Source organism: Ochotona curzoniae, unplaced genomic scaffold, assembly GCF_017591425.1.
Source record: "Ochotona curzoniae isolate NIBS_2020 unplaced genomic scaffold, NIBS_Ocur_1.0 scaffold_2453, whole genome shotgun sequence".
Lineage (NCBI taxonomy): Eukaryota > Metazoa > Chordata > Mammalia > Lagomorpha > Ochotonidae > Ochotona > Ochotona curzoniae.
In genome coordinates, this window is record NW_024467094.1 from 12,962,337 (window position 1) to 12,983,674 (window position 21,338).

The 21,338-nt window shown below is 44.9% G+C and overlaps 1 protein-coding gene across 1 annotated transcript in view; it reads right to left on the reverse strand.

Annotated features, from left to right (window-relative positions):
• Positions 1-477: 477 nt before the first annotated feature.
• EFCAB5 (EF-hand calcium binding domain 5) overlaps positions 478-21,338 on the reverse strand; it is a 93,477-nt gene continuing 72,616 nt past the window's right edge. The window contains exons 21-26 of the mRNA XM_041000233.1: positions 20,266-20,418; positions 18,241-18,344; positions 16,015-16,268; positions 14,983-15,269; positions 14,322-14,418; positions 478-1,043 (exon numbers count right to left, since the gene is read on the reverse strand). Of these exons, the coding sequence (XP_040856167.1) occupies positions 856-1,043; positions 14,322-14,418; positions 14,983-15,269; positions 16,015-16,268; positions 18,241-18,344; positions 20,266-20,418 (1,083 nt within the window). The 3' untranslated portion in view covers positions 478-855. The remainder of the gene's footprint in view (positions 1,044-14,321; positions 14,419-14,982; positions 15,270-16,014; positions 16,269-18,240; positions 18,345-20,265; positions 20,419-21,338) is intronic.

The window sequence follows — 21,338 nt, forward strand, 5'->3', positions numbered from 1 at the left end:
AGAGCTGAGGCTGGTAATAACACTGGCATCTTATCAGGAGAGGTTAAAAAGGGACCTCAAATCTTGAATTTGAAGATGTTTGCAACACATCACATTTTGTCAAAGTAATAAAGAAAATAAATTTTAATTTCCCCAAATTTTATTAAAAAATGGACTCTGTCATCAGATATCTTATTGGAAAGATGAAATCTCACAACAAGGAAGTAAAGTTTGCCACAATAACAAGCTTTAAAGAAGTATAATTTTTTTTTTTGGTAGTTCTTGAACTTAAGAGTTTTGGTCACTAAAAAAAAAATTATCTTTTTTCCATGAGTCATGGGCAACCATTTCCCCAAATGATTTTCTGTTCATTAAGATGAATTTTAAGTTGTTACATAAGGGGCTGGTTGGGATGGTTAGGGCAGGACGAAGGAAGAGGTGGTATAAAGAGAAGTCCCTGAAAAAAAAAAAAAGAAAAAGAATTCCTAACTTCTTTAAAATCTTTATTATTTGGTACTCCATTGCTGTAAAAGTTGCAACCTTTTTTTTTTTTTTTGTAAATCCTCAGTCTTACTTTGTGTCTTTAAAGAATGAAAACTATGTACCCAACTAACCACAACAGTCTTGCAACAGATGCTCAGCTCCAAATAACAGGAACTTTTCCTTATAATCTGTAATACACTCGAGATGCACTTAGTTATAATGACATTAACTGAAGATTTTTTAGGTAAAATTTCTCTTGAAGTGAAGCGCACACTGAAGGAAATGTGTTTGAACAGACGGTGTCCATGTTGCACTCCTTTCCTGTCAAGACCATTTCATGTTAACAAACAAAACTGAAGGTGACCAAACATCCTAAATACAGTACCAATTCTACTAACATTTTCCTGGCAAAGTTGCACCTGGCATTTTTGCGCAAATATAGTTGTCTGTCTTGGAGGGCAACGGTGGTATAATTGCACTGTTTTGCTTTTTGTTTATGAGAGCTAAACAGATGTGTCCCCAGTGGTATAGTAGTTCAATGACAATATCACCAAATTTCCATACTTCCGTTCTGGAATGATCTGTGTCAAGAAAACACATGTTACTGTAAATAATTTTGTACTTTCATTATTAAAAGTTCCAATGCACAGTTAAAGTGCAGTAGCTTTGTTTTGAGTCAAATCCATAGCAGAATCTTATGAATTATCAGAAAATACAATGATAAATCTGATATGTTCATATAATAGAATACTACACAACAGCTGCAGGATTAAAGTTATATGTAACCATACATAAATCACAAAAACACATTGAAAGTAAATTAATCGTTTGTGGAGTGATATACGCTTTTGAGTACAATTTAAAGCCCTGCAAAATAGCACTATATTGTTTATAAGTTAATAAGCACAGAATAAAAGGAAGGAATCATGCATGAAACTGATAGATGCCAAGTGCATAGTGATTCTCTAGGGAAGAACAAAGACAGCACCTTCAAGGGGTCAGAAACCTCAGCTGTTCCTGTGATGACTTTTTTTTCTGTCCTTCTTTCTGTCTCTTTTTAAAGATTTATTTATTTGGGCCCGGCGCGGTGGCGCAGTGGTTAAGGTCCTCGCCTTGCACGCCCAGGATCCCATATGGGCGCTGGTTCTATCCCGGCAGCCCCGCTTCCCTTCCAGCTCCCTGCCTGTGGCCCAGGAAAGCAGTTGAGGATGGCCCAAAGCTTTGGGCCCCTGCATCCGCGTGGGAGACCTAGAAGAGGCTCCTGGCTTTGGATCAGCATAGCATCGGCCCGTTGCGCTCACTTGGGGAGTGAATCATCGGAAGGAAGATCTTCCTCTCTGTCTCTCCTCCTCTCTGTATATCCGCCTTTCCAATTAAAAATAATAATAAAAATAAATCTTTAAAGATTTATTTATTTGAAAGGCAGAGTTACAGAGGGAGAGAGAAGAGAGTTGGAGGTGGTAGAGTAGGGGGACAGGTTTTCTACCTCTTGGCTCACTCCCCAAATGACCACAACTGCCAGGGCAGGGCCAGGCCGAAGCCAGGAGCCTGGGACTCCATCCAGGTCTCCCACATGGGTGGCAAGGGCCCAAGATTCCACCACCTTCTGTTGCTTTCCCAGGCACACTGGCAAGGAGGTGAATCAGAAATGGAATAGCTCGGAAGCAAGTGGGCCACTGCACTCCAAGGCCAGCCCCAATGTTTTAGTGATTTAAAAAGTTGGACTTGGGCTGTTACGGTAGCCTAGTGGCTAAAGTCCTTGCCTTGCACACACTGGCATCCCATATGGGCACTAGTTCTAATCCCAGCAGCCCCGCTTCCCATCCAGCTCCCTGCTTGTGGCCTAGGAAGGCAGTCGAGAATGGCCCAAAGCGTTGGGACCCTGCACCCGCATGGGAGACCCCAAGGAAGCTCCTGGCTTCGGATCAGCTCAGCTTCAGCTGTTGTGGCTGCTCTGGGATTGAACCAATGGATGGAGAATCTTTGTCTCTCCTCTCTGTAATTCAGACTTTTTAATAAAAATAAATCTTTTAAAAAGAATTTGAAACTTGGAGTGATGTTGACTTTGCATATTGAATATAGCTTTTTAGTGACTACATAGGTGTTCCAGTCCATACGTTAGGAAGATCTTCCAATTAAAATTACAGTAAAATACATTGTCACTGCACACCATCATACATTTAACTTTGCTAACTTGAACTATTAAGCTACCATTCATAACAATCATTATTAGTATTATTTTTTTTACCAGCAATCAATGACTTATATTCAGATAGAATGGCTTAATAGAAAGAATACATTCGTTAGAGCCAAGCAGATCTGGCTTCCACTGTTGGCTCTACCCTAATTAATTTTGTGACTGAGCTGGTTACTTCATTGCACTGAGCTTGTTTTTCCTCCCATAAACTAGGGATTAAAACCATGGGCTGGTTTTGAGCGTTATAAGAAAATACATGCATGCAAAGACCTGTCACGGTACAGACTATTAAGGACACTGTTTCTGTAAGGTGCGGCCATTCCCTCCCCTCCCCACCACCTTCTATTCATTTTCCTGGTCCTCAGTGTCTTAAGTCAGTGCCTAACCCATCTGCTAACTTGAACCAAACACATCATTAAGCATAACTGAAAAACAGAGCCTAAATAGTCAATCTTACAGCCAAAAGCTTATCAGCAGTGGCGACTGTCTCTTGCAACTAACTTCTCTGGTTTCTGTTGCCACAAGGAACAGGGATCACTGAATCAGGTTGAACTCTCCTATTGTTGTGAAGGCAACAACACAAAGTACAAGGGACAGAGAAGGCACACTGAAGAAAAACTCCCCAGACCCTGCTTTTATTTGATGCTGTCTTTGAAATGCATGGAAACAATTAATTTTCTAAGCTTGTCTCTATTAACAAACACATAAACAGAGGCACTGTCTTAGTCAATTGTAAGTATTCAATAAATGCTGAATTAAATAAATTAAATTAAGGGGTAATTTAATTTTTTTCAGTTGCTGAAATCTTCTCTAGATAATGGCTCAGTAACATCAATGATCATTATAGATTAAAGCCAAAAAACAGATGCTGGTAACAGGAGCACGTTAAACGTACCTGCTTCATCTCATTTCACGGGCAACACTAGCCCAATCAACATACATTCTTGAAATGTCATTGTAATTGATCCCTCTGCACTAATTAATTTCCTGGAAAATTTATAAGGTTTCCAAAGATTACTTTATCTTAATGTTCCAATATTGTGACTGTAAATTAAATAAAACCGAAGTTCATCCCAGGACACTCTTAAAACTGGTCCTAGGTAATTTTCTAAGATAAAACGGCTCTGCAGCTCCCACAGCTTTATTCTGCCTAACTCCTGCTATGGTGCTCTTATCACTGCATCCCGCTATCAACAGACCCCTTTCTCCTGCTGTCAGTAAGCCAGGTGCCATCTCCATGGTGATTCAAAAACACGGGCAAGGAGGCAGAGGTCATTCCTTTCCACAAGCCCCTCTTGCTTAGTTTCTCCTGTCTTTTTGTTGGAGAGGACAGAAGTGGAGAACCTGCCTGGGCAGGCAGTGCCTTTCCCTGTCCTTTCCTAAGACTGAAGCTTTAGCTGCAGGTTCCAACCCAGCCAGTGTACACCCAGCTGGGCGCCCAGGAAGCGGCTGGACGCTGCTGCCCTCTTGTGGTGGGTGGCCGACGACCGAGCGCCTCACGCAGCTTATTGGAGGTTCTCCCCTGCGGATGCGGTGCTGTTGTAACCATTAGGAATTCTGCTTTTTTACCTTTGCCTTGGAAAAGGCTAACATATATGATTTGAATAGCTCTAAGCTGTAAATGTTGCACGATCAATCTTTGAATCTGCATATGGTTCTATTCAGAAACACTTTATTATGGTAGTTTTGTAGGCTCTAGTTTAATCACAGTTTTAATGACATTTGGGAATCCATCATGCTGCAATGGGCTGCAACAGGGTGTTACTAAATTAAAACTTCACTTGTGAGTCCCTGCTTTAGCACTGGATTAATTAAGTTAAGCCCTTTAGGAATCACAGACAATTAATGAAGACGGGCAATACAGAAAGAATTGAGGTACTTAAACTTCAAGAGTCCAAAAGCTAAAATGTAACTGTTGCTTTTGGACTGGATCAGCAGCGTTTCTTGAATTCTCCTCTCCTTCATCATTAGTCCTCCTAGCTTTCTTCCTCTTTCAGTTTTTTTCACACACCTCGCCAATCCTGTCATGCACAGTGAGCATGTGCTGGAAGTGTGTGTACATTTCTATCAATGTTTATGCTGGCAGAACGCTCACCTTTAGCATGGCAGTCAGGCACTCGGTATGTCACTGGTAACTTAACATGGTCCCTGAGGCCCATGCTGTGGGTCAGTGTTAAATGGGGGAGAGTGGGACCAACAAGTGGGTGGAAACTTGTTTCAGGATGACTTTTTTTTTTTTAAGATTTATTTATTTATTGGAAAGTCAGATATACAGAGAGGAGGAGACACAGAGAGGAAGATCCTCTGTCCGATGATTCACTCCCCAAGGGAGCGCGACGGCCGATGCTATGCCGATCCAAAGCCAGGATCCAGGAGCCTCTTCCGGGCATCCCACACGGGTGCAGGGTCCTAAAGCTTTGGGCCGTCCTCAACTGCCCTTCCAGCCACAAGCAGGGAGCTGGAAGGGAAGTGGAGCTGCAGGGATTAGAACCGGCGCCCATATGGGATCCCGGACGTGTTCAAGGCAAGAACTTTAGCCGCTAGGCCACGCCGCTGGGCCCCAGGGTGACTTCTTAGGGGTAAGTTTGTTTCGTAGTGTCTAAACAGTTTTACATGCATTGCTTTTTAAATGATGGAGCAATAAACCAGATGTGTGAACTGGAACCAATGCAGTTGACTGTCACAAATATTCATAGCTTAAAGCAAGGGCCTCTAAATTCATTTGATTATGTGTGGCTATCAGTAACAGATGCTGATAGTGTGCCCCAGTGAATATAGATTTGCTTATAAATTATTTAAAGTGTTCTAAAAAATGGAATGCAGGTTAGACAGTTATGAGATAAATCCATTGTGATTAAAAGCCTCATGATTTGGGCCCAGTGCGGTGGCCTAGTAGCTAAAGTCCTTGCCTTGCAGGTGCCAGGATCCCATATGGGAGTCAGTTTCTTTCTTTCTTTCTTTCTTTCTTTCTTTTTTTTAAAGATTTATTTTTATCGCCAAGTCAGATATACAGAAAGGAAGATCTTCCATCTGATGATTCACTACCCAAGTGGCTGCAATGGCTGGTGCTGTACCAATATGAAGCCAGGAGTCAGGAATTTCCTCCAGGTCTCCCACATGGGTGCAGAGTCCGAAGGCTTACCATTGCTTACCCAGGCCACAAACAGGGAACTGGATGGCAAGTGGGGCTACCCAGATTAGAACCGGCACTCATACGGGATCCCAGTGCTTTCAAGGTGAAGACTTTAGCCACTAGTCACCATGTTGGACCCAGGTGTTGGTTCTAATCCTGGTGGCACCCTTTGCCATCCAGCTCCTTCTTTGTGGCCTGGGAAAGCAGTGGAGGACAGTCCAAAGCCTTGGGGCCCTGCACCCACATGGAAAACCCAGAAAAGGTTCCTGGCTCCTCGCTCAGCTCCAGCCGTTGTGACCACTTGGGGAGCGAATAAATGGACAGAAGATCTTCACTTCTCATCCAGCTCCCTGTGACCATAACAGCTGGAGCTGAGCCAATCTGAAGTTAGGAGCCAGGAGCTCTTCTAGGTCTCCCATGTGGGTGCAGGGTCCCAAGGCCTTGGGCTGTCCTCCACTGCCTTCCCAGACCACAAGCAGGGAGCTGGATGGGAAGCAGGGCCACTGGAATTAGAACCAGCATCCACATGGGATTTCAGTGCATGCAAGGCGAGGACCTTAACCACTACACTATCATGCCAACCCGGAGTTCTAATTTAGCCTGTCCCAAACACAGCTGTTGAGACCATATGGGTAGTGAACCAGGGGAGGGACAATATCTCTTCCATGGTCCCTCTCCAAAATTCTGCCTTTCAAATAAATAAAAGTGGGGATTTTGGAGATTAAATGTAGGAGAGCCAGTGTCTGATTGTTGAGAATTCTGGACACAATGAAGGGGAGGCAGGCTGCCAGAAGCCTGCAGGTGACAGTGTAAATGAGATATCTACTGTGGCTAAGTGCACTGGGTGGGAGTAGAGCTTGGCGAGCAAAAGGAGAGACATGTAAGAAAATGCTGTTCCCATTTCAGAACTGTCCAAGCCACTTGGACAGAATCCTCAGAATAGGTACACTTTGAGTCTCTGGGTTGCTACCAGGTGGCGGTTCCTCATCCCTGGGTACTGGGACTTGCACAAAGTTGTGAATGGTTCCCTGTTTGTCTCTTCCCTTCCCTCAGAAACAACACATAGAAATAGCAAATTTGGAAGCAATGAATACACCCAATTTTCCCTAAACTTCGATCCTTCCCACCCTGATCCACCATGCAATCATTATAAAAAATGAAATTTATTTTAAAAAAGGAAAAATAATAAAATGCTGTTCCAATGCTGTCCTTGGAGCCGACATGGCTGCTGGAGACACACTTGTGTTAAAGAATGGAATCCAGGTCAGATGTGAGCCCTACTCTCCTTGGCAGGGCACTTCTGTGCAGGGCGTGACCCGCACAACCAGTGGCAGCAGCCATGGTGACCCAGAGGAGTTTCACAGCTGGAGGTAGCTGATAGGTACCCAGACCGATGGATGAAAACGGACCAGATCAATGCCTGTCTTACAACCTCAGGGGTAAAGGGCTGACCCGATCGATTCTGGAGAGACACAAAACCAAAGCACATGGACCCAGACTCAGCAGCCAGAAAGGCTCCACACTGCTCACCACCAGCGGTGTTGGACGTTGGAAGACAACAGAGCCATCTCCATGACAAGTGAAACACGGAGATACCATGTGATCTAGCCATTTCCCCTCCTGAAGTGTAGACCCAAAAGGATCACAAACTTATGTTCACACAGAAGCCTGTAAACCAATGCTCACAGCAGCATAAACACAATAGCCAAGAAGCAGAGACAACCCAGCGAGCCACGGACTGATAAACGGACAGAATGCACTACAGACATGGAATGGGATTTTTTTTCAGTCATAAGAAAGGAATGAAGTGCTGATAACATTATGCTCACTGAAAGAAGCCAGGCCACCTCTTACACATGTCCACTTATGTGAAACCTGCAGAACAGGCAAAGCCACGGAGACAGAAAGCAGATCGGTAGCCGGATGGCCGGAGGAGGAGCTTCGGGGAGGGAGCACTAGTGGAGAACAGGGATTCTTTTGCAGTGATGAGAGCGTTCTCCAAGTAGGTAGTGGTAATGATTATACAACCTGCTGTGAGTACTCAGAACGGTGGATTGTATGCTTTAAAATCATGGATTGTATGACACATGGTTATATCTCAATTTTCAACAGACAATGGAGCAATGTCATCAAAATTACAGTTCCTGGCAAAGAACAAATCAAGTACGAGGGCTAAATAAAAACATTAGATGAAAGGATTTTTGTTCTTCAAGCTTAACATGCCAAAAACAAACAAAAAAATCACCTTACCAATCATACACTTTCTCACATATCTACTAAAGATTCAAAACAATGAACAGACCAGAAAGGAACCAAGGGAATGACAAAGAAAACAGCTATGAGAGGGACAAAGTGAATTTCAGGAAGGCCTGGGCAGGTGGGGGGAGACTCTGGGAGCAGAAGAATTGGCCTTGCTGGAAGTGACGGCTTTGGGAGAAAACAAATTGGAACATGAAATTATCCAATAGGATCATCTTATGCGGAATTCTATGGAGAGCGACTGGTGTTGAGTCCCGGTGGATTAAGCCACCACTTGTGATGCCAATTTCCTATAAGAAGGTTGTTTCAAGTTCCAGCCGCTTTGCTTTTGATCCAGCTCCCTACTAATGCACCTGGGAAAGCAGAGGAACTTGGCCCAAGGGCTTGGACCCCTGCCCCTCAGATGAGAGACTCAGGTACAGTGCCAGGATTCTAACTTCACCCTGGTCCAGCCCTGAATAATGATCGTGTCATTTGGGGGAGTAAAACAGCAGATGGGAGATTGATCTTTTTTCCTCTCTCTCCCCCTACCCTGAAACTCTGTCTTTCAAATAAATAACCAAATCTTAAAAAAAAAAAAAAGTGGGGGGCCCAGCGGGGTAGCCTATTGACTGAAGTCCTCGCCTTGCATGAGCTGGGATCCCATGTGGGCACCAGTCTGTGTTCTGGCTGCTCTACTTCCCTTCCAGCTCCCTGTTGTGGCCTGGCAAAGCAGTTGAGGACAGCCCAAAGCCTTGGGACTCTGCGTCCACGTGGGAGACCTGGAAAAGGTTCCTGACTCCTAGCTTTGGATTGGCTCAGTTCTAGCCATTGCAGCCACGTGGGAGTGAACCAGTGGATGGAAAAATTTTTCTCTCTGTATCTCCTTCTCTTTGCAAAATCTGACTTTCCAATAAAAAAATCTTAAATATTAAAAAAAATTAAAAATATGTAGAGACAAATGGTGGAGGTGGGAAGTACTGTGTGAAGAGAATTAAGACATTTAAAAATAAAATGCAGTTACACTTTTTAAGAAAAACAAAAAAGTAAAAAATAAAACAAAACAAGACATCAAAATATGCCACAGGAAGGGGCAATTGGGTTGGAGGTTAACACACTTATCAGGCACCTGCACCCCATAGGGAATGCATGCTGCCTTCACTTCTCACTCCCACTTTCTGCTAATATCTACATTGGGAGGCAGCAATGAAATGGCCCAAGAAATCGGGGTTCACACAGTACCACCTGGACAAATACAAGATCCAGGGCTGGGAGTGGGTTTAGTAAGGAAGCTGTGTGCACACGTCTGCTGGGCTGCAGCTCCCACCGGTGAGCATGAGAACCACGGCTGAGGTCGGGCCTGGCTGGACAACACAGCAGCACACCAGTGGGAACTACAGTTTAGTCAGGGTGATCACCAATAACCCCTGCTAGGCCAGCCCCCTGGCCCATTTCCTGCACATGCAGTACGTGCAAGAGACTGAGCCAGTACGTCCTGCATCCCATTCAGCTCTGATACACACCCACGGGTGCTGTAGCCTAGCTCAGCCTGACAACCCCACTAGCCCTGGCTCTCCCCACACTAATCAGTGATTCACACGAGTGTACATCCTTGTCAAATATGTAAACAACATAAAAAATAAAATAATTAAAAAAGAAAGAAATCGGGGTCCAGCCACGCACTTGGAAGATCAGAATTGAATTTCCAGTCCCCAGCTCTGGCCTGCCTCAGGCCCAGTTACCGTGGGCAACAGGGGAGCGAACAAGCAGATGGGAGCTGGTTTCCCTGAGTGTCTGATTTTCAAATAAATACAAACAAACAAAAACTTCAAAATGCCATAATACCCAGCTGTGTATAGTGTTTGCATAGGAAAAACTGTACAAACATTGCCTTTTCTTAAGCCCCAAATTATAATATAACAACATTGGGAGGATGGGGGGGTGTAACAGAACTAAACTAAATCTTCAGCTGTAACAAGAGGAAATCAATGGGTAAAGTTTAAATTTGATGAAGTGAAAGATAGCAACATGTGCAGAATATTAGAAATAGACATAATGCAGATACCAGAGGAAACAGAAAGAGTTAAAAAGAATGACCTGCCCGATTGGAGCCGGAGACAATGAGTAGTAAGACAAGGCACAGAACAAGTGACTGTTTTTAGTTCTACCTGACCTTCTAATTACTTTAAAATTATAATATAAAAAGGGTTTTAAATATAAAAAGCTTTTTAATAACATCCACTAAAAGGAAAAAATTTCATATCAAGTTAAATAGAAAAACGTTCTTACTAAACTGATCTTTAAAAATCTTTAGTCAGGTATCCAAGTGACAATGATGTTCCTATGTGAGTAAAAGCATTTTTTGTCGTTTCTGTTAATTCAGTAACCGCCATCAGAAAACTTCAAAATTTAAAATCAAAAGCGTAGGTGAAAGACACGAAAGAAAATTGCTGGTTTGATTTCTTTCTTTTCTCTTCTGAATAACTTAGACCTGAACATAGAAGAGATATGCATGCATGGCAAACGGGCCAGACCTCAGGGCCCTGGGTCCCCCCACCGAGTCCCTAAAACAGTCTGTTCTCTCCTCCCTGAACAGAGCATCTGTCTCCTATCTTAACTGAAAGAGCCCTTTAAGAGGTTCTGGCCAGGACAAAGAGAATCTGTTCTAAGGCTTAACTGATGTTTCCTCCTCCGCTGTCTGAAATCCATGAGCCACTCGGAGATGGCGCCCCGGACTCTGTGAAACCCTGGCCTGGCAAGTCGGAGCCAAGAACTCCCCTCGGGGGCGACCGTCCAAGACGACTGGGTCCACAAAGGTGGTGGGGAACCGTCACAGAATCCACGCCAGAGTTAGCAGACAGCAGATTCCTACTAACAGGGCAGAGTGACATAACACTGTCTGGTGACGCTTGGTCCATCTCGCTTGGACTCATCTCAAAAAAATCAGGCTGCGAGCGCTACAGATTCAGTTGAGCGCTATAAACCTATTTGCTATTTCTGAAGGGTTGGCAGGAGGTTCCCCTTAGGTCGTTGGCCATGATAGTGTCTCACTTGTACAGTGGAGGAAGACCATGGTGACAGAAATCAGCAGGGCAAGACCTCCCAGGAAAGGACTCCCTTCCCCCTGGTGGCAGGGGCTTTCCCTGCACTGCATGGTCCATGGCTTTGTGCAGAGGAAGCTGCTGGGTGGTGGAGCTGAAGCTCCTGTCAGCCTCTAAGGGCAGGGGAAGAGCCCCAGGAATGCCTCGAGAGAAGCCAAGAGGAGTGGCTGTGGACTTGTAGACCCTTGGACTTGGACTCGGGAAGAAGGTATTGGGTCAGTTGGCACAGCCACACGGTTTAGGCGTTGAAGTCATTCTGATAATACACCAGGGAACAGATTTTTTTCCCCTTCCAGATCTGTGATTATTTTTTGGAATATAATATCTAACCAGACATCTTGGGATGGGGACCTGGAATAGGTCTGCCCCTGCCACCTCTGGTAGAAAGACTGGGGGAGTAGACTGAGGAGAACATATCGTTGCAAAGACAGGCTGGTCCCGAGTCTCCAGGCAGGAGAAGGGAACTTCTGTAGGCAGGATGGCAGGCGGCGGGGTGGGGAGCTCTTGATGCTCTATTGCCATAGCTCTCTGGGAACGGTCACTGGATACACAGGCCTGTGTGTCTGCAGCCTTCATACGCAGTGGCGCAGCCACGGGAGGCCTGGCCAGCTGGTCAAAGTGGCCCAAAGCTCCCGCGAAGGAGAGTGAATTCCTCTGTCTACGGGCAGGGCACAGCTGCCTGGGGTTCCACCAGATACCCTTTGGCTGGAACTAGAACAAAGTGGGGTGCGAGTGTGTGGCAGCACACTGTGAGTGCTTCAGTAGTCCTAATTCTACTCTCTTGATGTAATCAGTAGCCTGGAAAGCTATGATCTAAAATCCCTTCCTGTGCTAAGTGGAACCTATGGCTACTACTGGTGGTATTTTCTACTAGGTGGGGTTTCAAAAAAGGGATCTTAGTTAAAGACACATTGCGCTGCCAGAAGATTCCATCCCTTTCCTGGAACAAACGGAAAGGTAACCATCAGATTTACCCTCCGTCACCTCAAACAGGGAGCTTAGAATTCTCTAATGTACTTGCATCTGAAGGAGGCAGGGTTAGTTAACACCCTAAAGGCTCCCGGGCGTGTTGGGATGAAATCTTGCTGCATGGACTGCAGTTAGAATTTCTGCCACCGGAGGGCACTGTTGGCAAGCAAAAGTCGTGGGGAACACGGCTGTCAAGCAGCGCAGGGCTCAGCTCCACGCTTCAGTACAGGAGCAAGCAGAGAAATTCACGGTGTTCTGAAACAAAAGCGCGGTGCTAGGCAACAGGAGGTCGTTCTTACAGGCAAACCGGGAGTGGATTCCAGAGACTCCACTGTGGCATTGGCACGATGTCCCCAGACATGCCTGTGTCTTCTTGTGTGATTGGGAATGGGACTGTGAGGAACCAAAAGTGGATTCCTGTGCACACCTGTGAAGTGGAGCATGCAGGGCCTGCTGCCCTGCCTGGCCTCCAAGCCCCTGTCTGGCAAGGGAACTGGATTAGACATGGTGGGTGCCTGAGTCCTCCCCCAAGGAGGGAATATAGCTCTAGTTAACGCCCCAAATGGCTGCAACAGGCGCCAGAGCCGGGCCAGACCAAAGATGGGAGCCAGAAGCTTCTTCTGGGTCTGCCATGTGGGTGCAGGGACCCAAGGACTGGACCATCATCTGCTGCTTTTTCCAGGCCATCAGCAGGCAGCTGCACCAAAAGTCAAGGAAGGGAGCCTAGAACCAGTGCCCAAATGGGATGTCAGCATCACAGGCAGAGGATTAGCCCGATGAACCACCATACCAGAGCTTCTTTCCTTTCTCTTGTCTTAGAAGACTCTCTTGTTCTGAGATTCTGGGCCTGGGGTTTTGTCACAGAAATCTGAAAACTCTTCTGACTAGGTCTATCTGGAGTCTACACAGAGAGTGAGAGGGGTAAGATTTTCTGAATTTGGTGTGAGTGTTTCTTAAAGATTACAGGAGCAGCCAGCTCCCATGCCTTCTTGCTGGACTGGGAGCGGCCCTGATGAGGTGTGTGTGTGTGGAGTCCCTCCTACATGTGTCTGCTCACTAGGCTGAGGGGTTCCTTACATTGTCTTGACCCCGGAGCTTTGCAGCTCTCCATTCCCACTGGTTCTCCCGCAGCCTGCCTCGCCAGGCTTCAGACCATGGATCTGTTCTGTTCAGTTCTTTATTGAAGCTGCAGATATTAGGTCTTTGCTTAACGGGCCTGTTCTCACTGCAAGGCTACTCATTTATTTTATTTTTCCTTTATATTTAAAGATTTCTTTATTTGAAAGGCACAGTTAGAGAGGCACAGTTAGAATGAGAGAGACAGAGAGAGAGAGAGAGAGAGAGAAATTGACCTTTCATCTGCTGGTTCACCCTGCAAATAGACTCTGCAGCCAGGGCCCTGGAACTTCACCCCAGTCTCCAAAGGGAATGGCAGGGGCCCAAGTGCTTGGGGTTCCCTCTGCTGCTTTCATAGGTGCATCAAAAGGGATCTAGATTGGAAGTGGAGCAGCCAGGACTTGAACTGGTGCTCATATGGGGACCAGCATTGTGGACAGTGGCTTAACTTACTATGACAATACCAGCCTCACACCTTTTCTTCTTCTTTTTTGTTTTTTTTTTTTTCTTTTCCCTGTCTCTTAAAAAATGATTTATTTTATTTATTTGAAAGGCAGAGTTATAGAGAGAAGGAGAGGGAGAGACTGAGAGAGAGAAATCTTGCATCCCACAGTTCACTCTGCAAATGACCGCCACAGCCAGGGATGGGCCAAGAGGAAGCCAAGATCTTAAAGCGTCCTGCATCCCCCACACGGGTGCAGGGACCCAGGCGCTTGGGCACTCCTCTGCTGCTTTCCCGGTGCATTCGCAGGGAGCTGGGTCAGAAGTGGAGCAGCCGGGACTCAAACAGGCATCCATAGGAGATGCCTGAGCTGCAGGTTGCGGCCCAATCACAACAGCCCCTCATATTTTTTAATGATTAATACACCCGTAGCCCTAAAATGGGAGAGAGAGGACACTCTGAATTCTCTAACGTACAGCATAGACAGTGTCTTCAGGGGATGCTTACATTATACACTGTATGTCCTCCTTCAGAAGATATTTAGCCATAACTGTTTTCTCCTAAAAATGGAATTTAAAAGCCATATGTTGTAATCCTAAAAATCACAACTATGGTTTAATTGCTATTGGTACAGATTTAGACTATAATTAAGTGGAAACTTACCTTTGAAATAGTCAGCAATGAATTCTGAATTAATTTCCAAATCGCTAGCAGTTGGATCAAAGGCACAGATGTTCTTGACTAGGTATTTGTTAACATACTGCGAACAAAGAAGAAAAGTTGTGGGATCATTAGCAAGTGGATATAGTATAAATAATGTTTCTATAAATTTCAGAGCAGGCAAAACCAATCTATGGTGTTAGAAAACTAGAAAATGGTTACTTTTGGAGTATGTGGGTGGTCATGGGACACAGCACAAAGGTGGGCCTTGGATAAGCTGTTTCGTTTTCTGGCCTAGGGACTGGTTATATGGATGTGTTTATTGTGTGAAAATGCTTGCATGTATACTCCTATGATTTGTTTAGAGGTTTGGCACAGTGGCTAAGACACCCCTGGGGACATTGATGTCTCAGCGCGTCAGGGTTCTGTCTCTGCTTCCGGTTGCAGCTTCCGGGAGGCAGCAGGCCTCGGGTCAAGTTGTTGGGTTTGCCCCGCCCCCAGGTGGAAGGTCTGGGTTGAGCACTCAGCTCCTTGCCCCAGCCTGGCTCTGAGGCCTGCCTGCTATGGTTAGGTGAAACCAAGGATGGAAGATTTCGGCTTTGTCACATTCTGTGTCTGCAAAGAAAAATTAAGGATGTTTAAAAGAGTACTTTAGAAAACTTACAAATTTACACTTATCCCAGTTTTGAAGGTCGCTGGAAAATTCCAACTCTGGGTGAAGGAACAAGATGATGCCTCTCAGGATGTCCTGCACGAGGTTTATGTTGGCTCGCAGGTCCCGGGCCTTGCTGTCTTGGGGAGACACCGGCTGTACCTGGGTGCTGTGGTCATAGAGCAGCAGGGAGACGAAGCTCATGGAGCTGAGCAGCTGGAGGCACTCCTGCAGCTCCTGCAGCATGGTGCGGAAGAAGAGGATCCCTGCCCGCCGAACTTCCCCTACGTTTTCAATCTCTGTAATGATGGAAAGACATCGCAGGTTGCTGTGCGATCACATACAATACTTTTCCATAGGATTTAGAGTGGATTGTAGTAACCATTTTTTCAAGAGAGAAAAATATATATATATATGTATATATATATGGTTCTCTATTCCTGGTGGCCAAAGGTTTTTATGTCTTCTTCTGCCCTCTCTCTTTTTGAGCTGCAGCTGTGCTGAGAGCAGCCTAGGAGATACAGGGGCATAAGAACTGGGGGCTAGCCTTTGCCATTAGTTTGCGTTGGACTTTGGAGAAACCCGCTTTACTTTGTAAAGCTCTGGTTTCTTTCTCTGCAAGATGAGAAATCCTGAGGAATTAATGCTGTGTGATAAAGCAAAAAAGAGCCCCCCAAATATGGGTTCAAATTCAGCTGTTGGGGGGGCCACTTGTTGACTGTCTCTGAACATCACTTTCCTCATCTGCATTATAGGAAACCACCATTCACTGACACACGGTGGGACATTACATGTATGCTACTTCTATCCTGCTTTGATAAGTTCTTCCAGGTATAAAATTACAGGTCTGACTAAGAAAATACGACCTTAGCCCCTTTGCTTCCATTCGCAGATCATGTTTATGAGCTCAAGGCCACACAGGGAGTTCTTTTCACATACAGAGGTACACATATTGCAATAGTCCATTTTAGAAAACATAGCCCTTCTTTCACTATCTTGATGTTACCCAAATTTATCAAACCCATAAATCCACATCCACAATACCTAAGACACATTTTTTCTTTATCTCGCCAGATAATTCATCCAGTATTTCATAGCAGGCAGCCTGGACCACCTTCACCATTTTCTGCAGATCTTTATATTCTTGATATAGTAGCATCCTCATCTGGCCAATGTTAAAATCGAGGACTCCCAGGGCCTCCCCTGTTCTCTCACGAAGTGGAATTACTATGTGGGTTTCTCCACAGACAGAAGCCAAAACCACCTGGGAACTGTCTGAGCACTTAAAGAGGAAATCTCTGAAATCCAAAGCACATAAGCACAAGGATATTAAGCATCAGCCTGTTCATGACGTTCCATTTGAGCATACCGAATCACTCGCTTGTATCTGCTTCACTTCTACCAATCTTGCTGTTGTCTGCCTGGGACACTCCACCCCTTGATTTCACAGGGCTGTAGCCCTCCGCTCAGCCCTCTCCTCGCATCCCCTCTGCACTGAAGTCTTTTCTTGGCACCTAACCTAAGCACACGCATCCAAGCCCTTCTCCATCATGATGTTCCACCTCACTGGCTTCACTATGCAGATGTTAGTGTTCATGTGAATTTTTTTTTTGATTTATTTATTTGAAAGGCAGAGTTACAGAAAGGAGATGGAGAAAGAGATTTCGCACCTCCTGCTTCACTCCCTAAATGGCCGCAAGGCCTGAGCTAAGCTGGTCTGAAGTCAGGAGCCAGGAGCCAGGAGCCTGCTCCAGGTTGCCCACATAGGTGTATGGGGGCTCAAGCACTTGAGTCATACTCCTTTGCTTGTCCAAGCTATAAGCAGGGAGATGGATTGGCAGGGAGCAGCTGGGACTAGAACTGGTGCCCATGTCATGCCAGTTCCGGAGGTTCGGTTTTATAAAGGGGCAAAGAGAAGTGAGAGAGCAAGAGCAAGAGCGCACATGGGAGTGAGAGAGCTCTCCCGAATGTCCACAACGGCCAGGGCTGAGCCAACTGGAAGTCAGGAGCTGGGTCTCCCACATGAGTGGTAGGAACCCAATCATTTAATTGATCATTTTCTGCCTCCCAGGATCTATTGCAGCAAGCTGGAGTCAGACGCTGGGGCTGGGACTTGACCTCAGGCGCTCTCCTATGAAAGATCGGCATCTTTTACTGCTTGTCCTAGAGGGTGTTTGTCCTTTTGTTTACTTGCTGTCAGGCATGTGTTGGTTGGATGAAGAAGAGATGTGTGAGGGACTGAGGAAAGCAGGCTAGCAGAGAGAGGAGCTAAGCAGAAGGTAGCTTCAGGTGAAGTCTAACCTCGGTGTCCTTACAGAAGCGGGAGGTACACTGTACCAAAGACTCTGTCCTCCCACTTTAAAGCAAGGCAGGTGTCATTTGTATCCTAGCACTATTGCTCTAAAAAGCTCCGGGTATGTTGGTGGTATAGGGTGAGGGATGTTTACCTATTACCTGGACCCCTCCTGGTGAGGGGCTCCAGTCACTTACGGGAACTCCTCCACAGAAGGTAAGGCTGGTTACCTGCAGCAGAGCCTGTGGCAACTGGCAGAACACAATGGGGGTCTGGCCAGGCCTTTACAGCATCTGCCTCAGTGACAGATTTTTGTGGTCATGTTGTGTGGTGGTCACTGCTCTCTCTAGTAGGGCATATATCTCTTTCCCCGTCTCCTGTCCATGTTGATAGGGAGACACTATTAAAGTTTTTGTAAAGTGGCCAGTGCCATGGTGTAGTGAGTTAAGCTTCCTATTTTGGTGCCAGCATCCCAATGTAGGTGCTGGTTCAAGTCTTGGCTGCTCCACTTCCAATGTTCTCTATGTTTATGGCCTGAGAAAGTAGTGGAGCATGGCTCAGTTCCTTGAGATGTGGCATCCATGTGGGAGATCTGGAGGAGGCTCCTGGCTTTGGATCAGCTCTACTCTGGCCACTGTGGCCATTTGGGGAGTGAACTGGTAGTGGAGAGAAGATTCTCCCTACCCTCTCTTTCCTTCTCTTTTTAACTCTGCCTTTCAAATAAAAGCAAATCTTTTAAAAATAATAAAGTATTTACAAAATGTTAGTATTTCAAAATGCATTTTCCTTTCCTTTCCTCTTCCTTCCCTTCCCTTCTCTTCCTTTCCTTTCCAAGAAAAATAATATTCTATAGAAATTATTTTGAAGGCATTCAGAATAAAAGTTAAAGTGTGCTACAATGCAGAAGCTGTGTCTTCCAGATCTACTTTTAGACCGGCAGTTGCACTGTGGCCAAGCAAAACAGACATGTCTCATACCTGAAGACACATGACTTCCTTGTGATGATAGGGGGATTCGTGTGGATTTCTGTCAGACCCAGCTGCCCTGTAACCATCATATTGCGTAAAACATAGTCTGAATCCTAGAAAAGAGGAAGAGATTTCATTAGAGAGGAATAATTAAACCTCCTAGTCTCACTGCTTGTGGAGACAGCTAAGTAGAAAAATTACAAAATTATGATGACCCCTAGCTTTTCTCCTCCTCTTTCTTTATATTTTCATTCTGTTCGAAAGTGGTAGGAATTTGGGGGGAAAAGAGAGATGGTCCATCTTCTGTTTTACTCTCCAAATTCCTCCAGCAGCTGGGACTGGACCAAGCCAGGAGACAGAAGCCAGAAACTCCACCTGATTCTCCTACTTGGGTGGCAGGGACCCAATAACTTGAGCTGTCGCCTCCTAGGGTGACATTAGCAGGAAGCTGGAGTCAGAAGCAGATCCTAACACAAACTCAGGAACACCAACATGAGATGCAGGTGTCCCAAACAGTGGCTTAACCTACAGTGCTACAATGCCCGGCCCTATTTTTCTCAATTCCAAGAGGTTTTCAAACTATAGATCCTCATCCACAAGTGGATTATGTAAATATTTTAATGAGAATTTATCAGCATTTTTTTTATGGAGAAACTAGTTTATTTACAAGACAGCAATACTAACATATCAATAAAGTCCTCTAAGCTTGAGGAAAGACAGACTTAATTAGAAGTAAAGAAGTATTTTTTGTGTCCCCTCCTTTTAAAAATGATTCTTAGAGTAAAAAGGAACACTCTGGATAAAGAGGATCCATAGTGTCTCGCATGCTGAATGCTGCTTGGGAGATGAAACTGTGTCTTGTCTCCATGCCCCAGGTTTTCCTTCCTGCCTGTGATTTAACTTGTTAATTTATTTGAAAAGGTGAGCTAGAGAGAAAGAGAGAGAGAGAATTTTGATTTACTCCTCAAATGGCTAAACTGCTAAGGCTGGATCTTACTGAAGCCAGCAGCCAGGAATTCTATCCAGGTCTTCCACAAGAGTGGCAGGGACCCAAGCACATGGGTCATCGTCTGTGGCTTTCCCAGGCTCTCTAACAGAGGAGTGGATTGAAAGTGGACCAGCCACGACTCAATTGGAGCTTGCACCACTGGAAGTGGCTTAATCAACTACACCACAATGCTGGTCCCTCTATTCATTCTCATCATGTGGAAAATCATAACATTAAAGTTATATGCAAATAACTAAAACAAATGTTCATCTAAAATTCATCAAGTTACATATAAGGGTTTTTCTTTTAATTGGTGTGATATAATTGTGTTTTTCTGAAGCAGCAGTCCCTCACCTCGCCCCTTCACACTTTACATTTTACCCAATATTGGATTCTGGTCAGCGTGGCCGTTTCCTGTGGATTGCCTTACTTGAACAAGGAATTAGATCTCTGGATAGGTCAAAGACAGCTTTGTTTTCTAATTTCCCAAATTAGAAGTTTTTGCTTTGTTAGTCAACATTTGAAAGTCCAGCTTCAGCTGGAAGAACAAAGTCAACACGCAGAAAGAAGCAAACATGAGAAATGGAAAGATGAGCAGCACGAGATAGTCCCAAGGGTATGAAATCCCAGGATCTGGTCATCCTGGGAGCCAACTTGTCTCCTGCCCTTTCTTCACGTTGGTCATGAGTTAGTAATTTTTCTCTTTTGCCTAAGGCAATCTGAGATGGATTCTTGTCATTCATCATCAATGGCTTGATTTGAGGTGACAGGAAATATGTCCCCAGTTAGCATACAGCTAATAAGCATGGCTTAAAAATATTAGCAGGATACAGGAAGGAAAAAAGAGAATGTAGAAACAATGGTTTTATCCACTTTCCTGTAGCCCTTGATCCTTTGAGCCCTAATCAGCTATGTAAAGATCATCAAAATAAAAATTAAAAAAAAAAAAAGAAAAAAACATGAACAGGACAATAACATCTACAGATGCTGTTACACTGAAGACATCTAATATAATCATTTGAGGGCAGAGTTCCCATCTTGCCTACCTGGTTTGGGCTAGGCTCAACAAAGAATGTAGTGATGGAGGCGATGCCAGATGTGATGTTGGAGAGCCAGCCAATGCCAGTGATCACTATATGCAGGATGTGCTCGCGGCTGTGGATGTAGTGATAGGCAGAGCTAAAGACATTGGCGACACCCTACACAGAGAGAAAAGTAAGTTTCCTTTTTGTTTTTAATAAGTGGGCTTTTAAAGGTTAATTTTAATATATTTGAAAGGTAGAGTTATAAAGAGAAAAAGAGGGAGAGAGAGTTTTTCCATCTCATGGTTCATCCGCCTAAAGGTTACAACAGCTAGAACTGGGCCAAGCCAAAACCAGAAGCTTCATCCAGATCTCCTACGTGGGCACCGGGGGCCTGAGCGTTTGGATCATTCCCCATTGCTTTCCCAGGTACATTAGTAGGGAACTAGATGAGAAGTACAGCAGTCTGGATTCCACACAGTGCCCTTATGGGATGTGGCATTGCAGGCAGCTGCTTAACCTACTATATCATAATGCTGGTCCCTCCTTTTTCTCTTTAAAATAATTAGTAACACATTAATTGTGTTATCTCTTTAATAAATAACAATCAAATTTGTATAACTTAATCATCAGTTCTCAAAAGGTAGAATTCAAATTATGCAGGGAAATAAGAATTAAAAAAAAAAATCAAAGATGGCGTCAGCATTGTGGCACAGTGGGTTGAACTGCCTCCTGCTATACTGGTCTCCATATGAGTATGTGTCCAGTCCTGGCTGCTCCACTTCCCATCTAGCCTCTTGCTAATGTACCTATGAAAGTAGCAGAAGATGGCCCAAGTACTTGGGCCCCTGTGGGAAACTCAGATGGGAGTTTGAGGAACCCACCACGTGGATCTTGGCTTCAGCCTGGATCTTGGTTTCAGCCTGGCCCAGCTCTAGGTGTTTAAACATTTGGGAAGTGACTCGGTGGATCAAAGATTCTCTCCTTCTCTCTGTCTCTGTGATTCTGCCTATCATAACAAATATATGTATTTTTTTACTCAAAGGGTATAGACAACTCTATATTCCCTTTTATGTTTTCTGAAAATCATCAGTGAA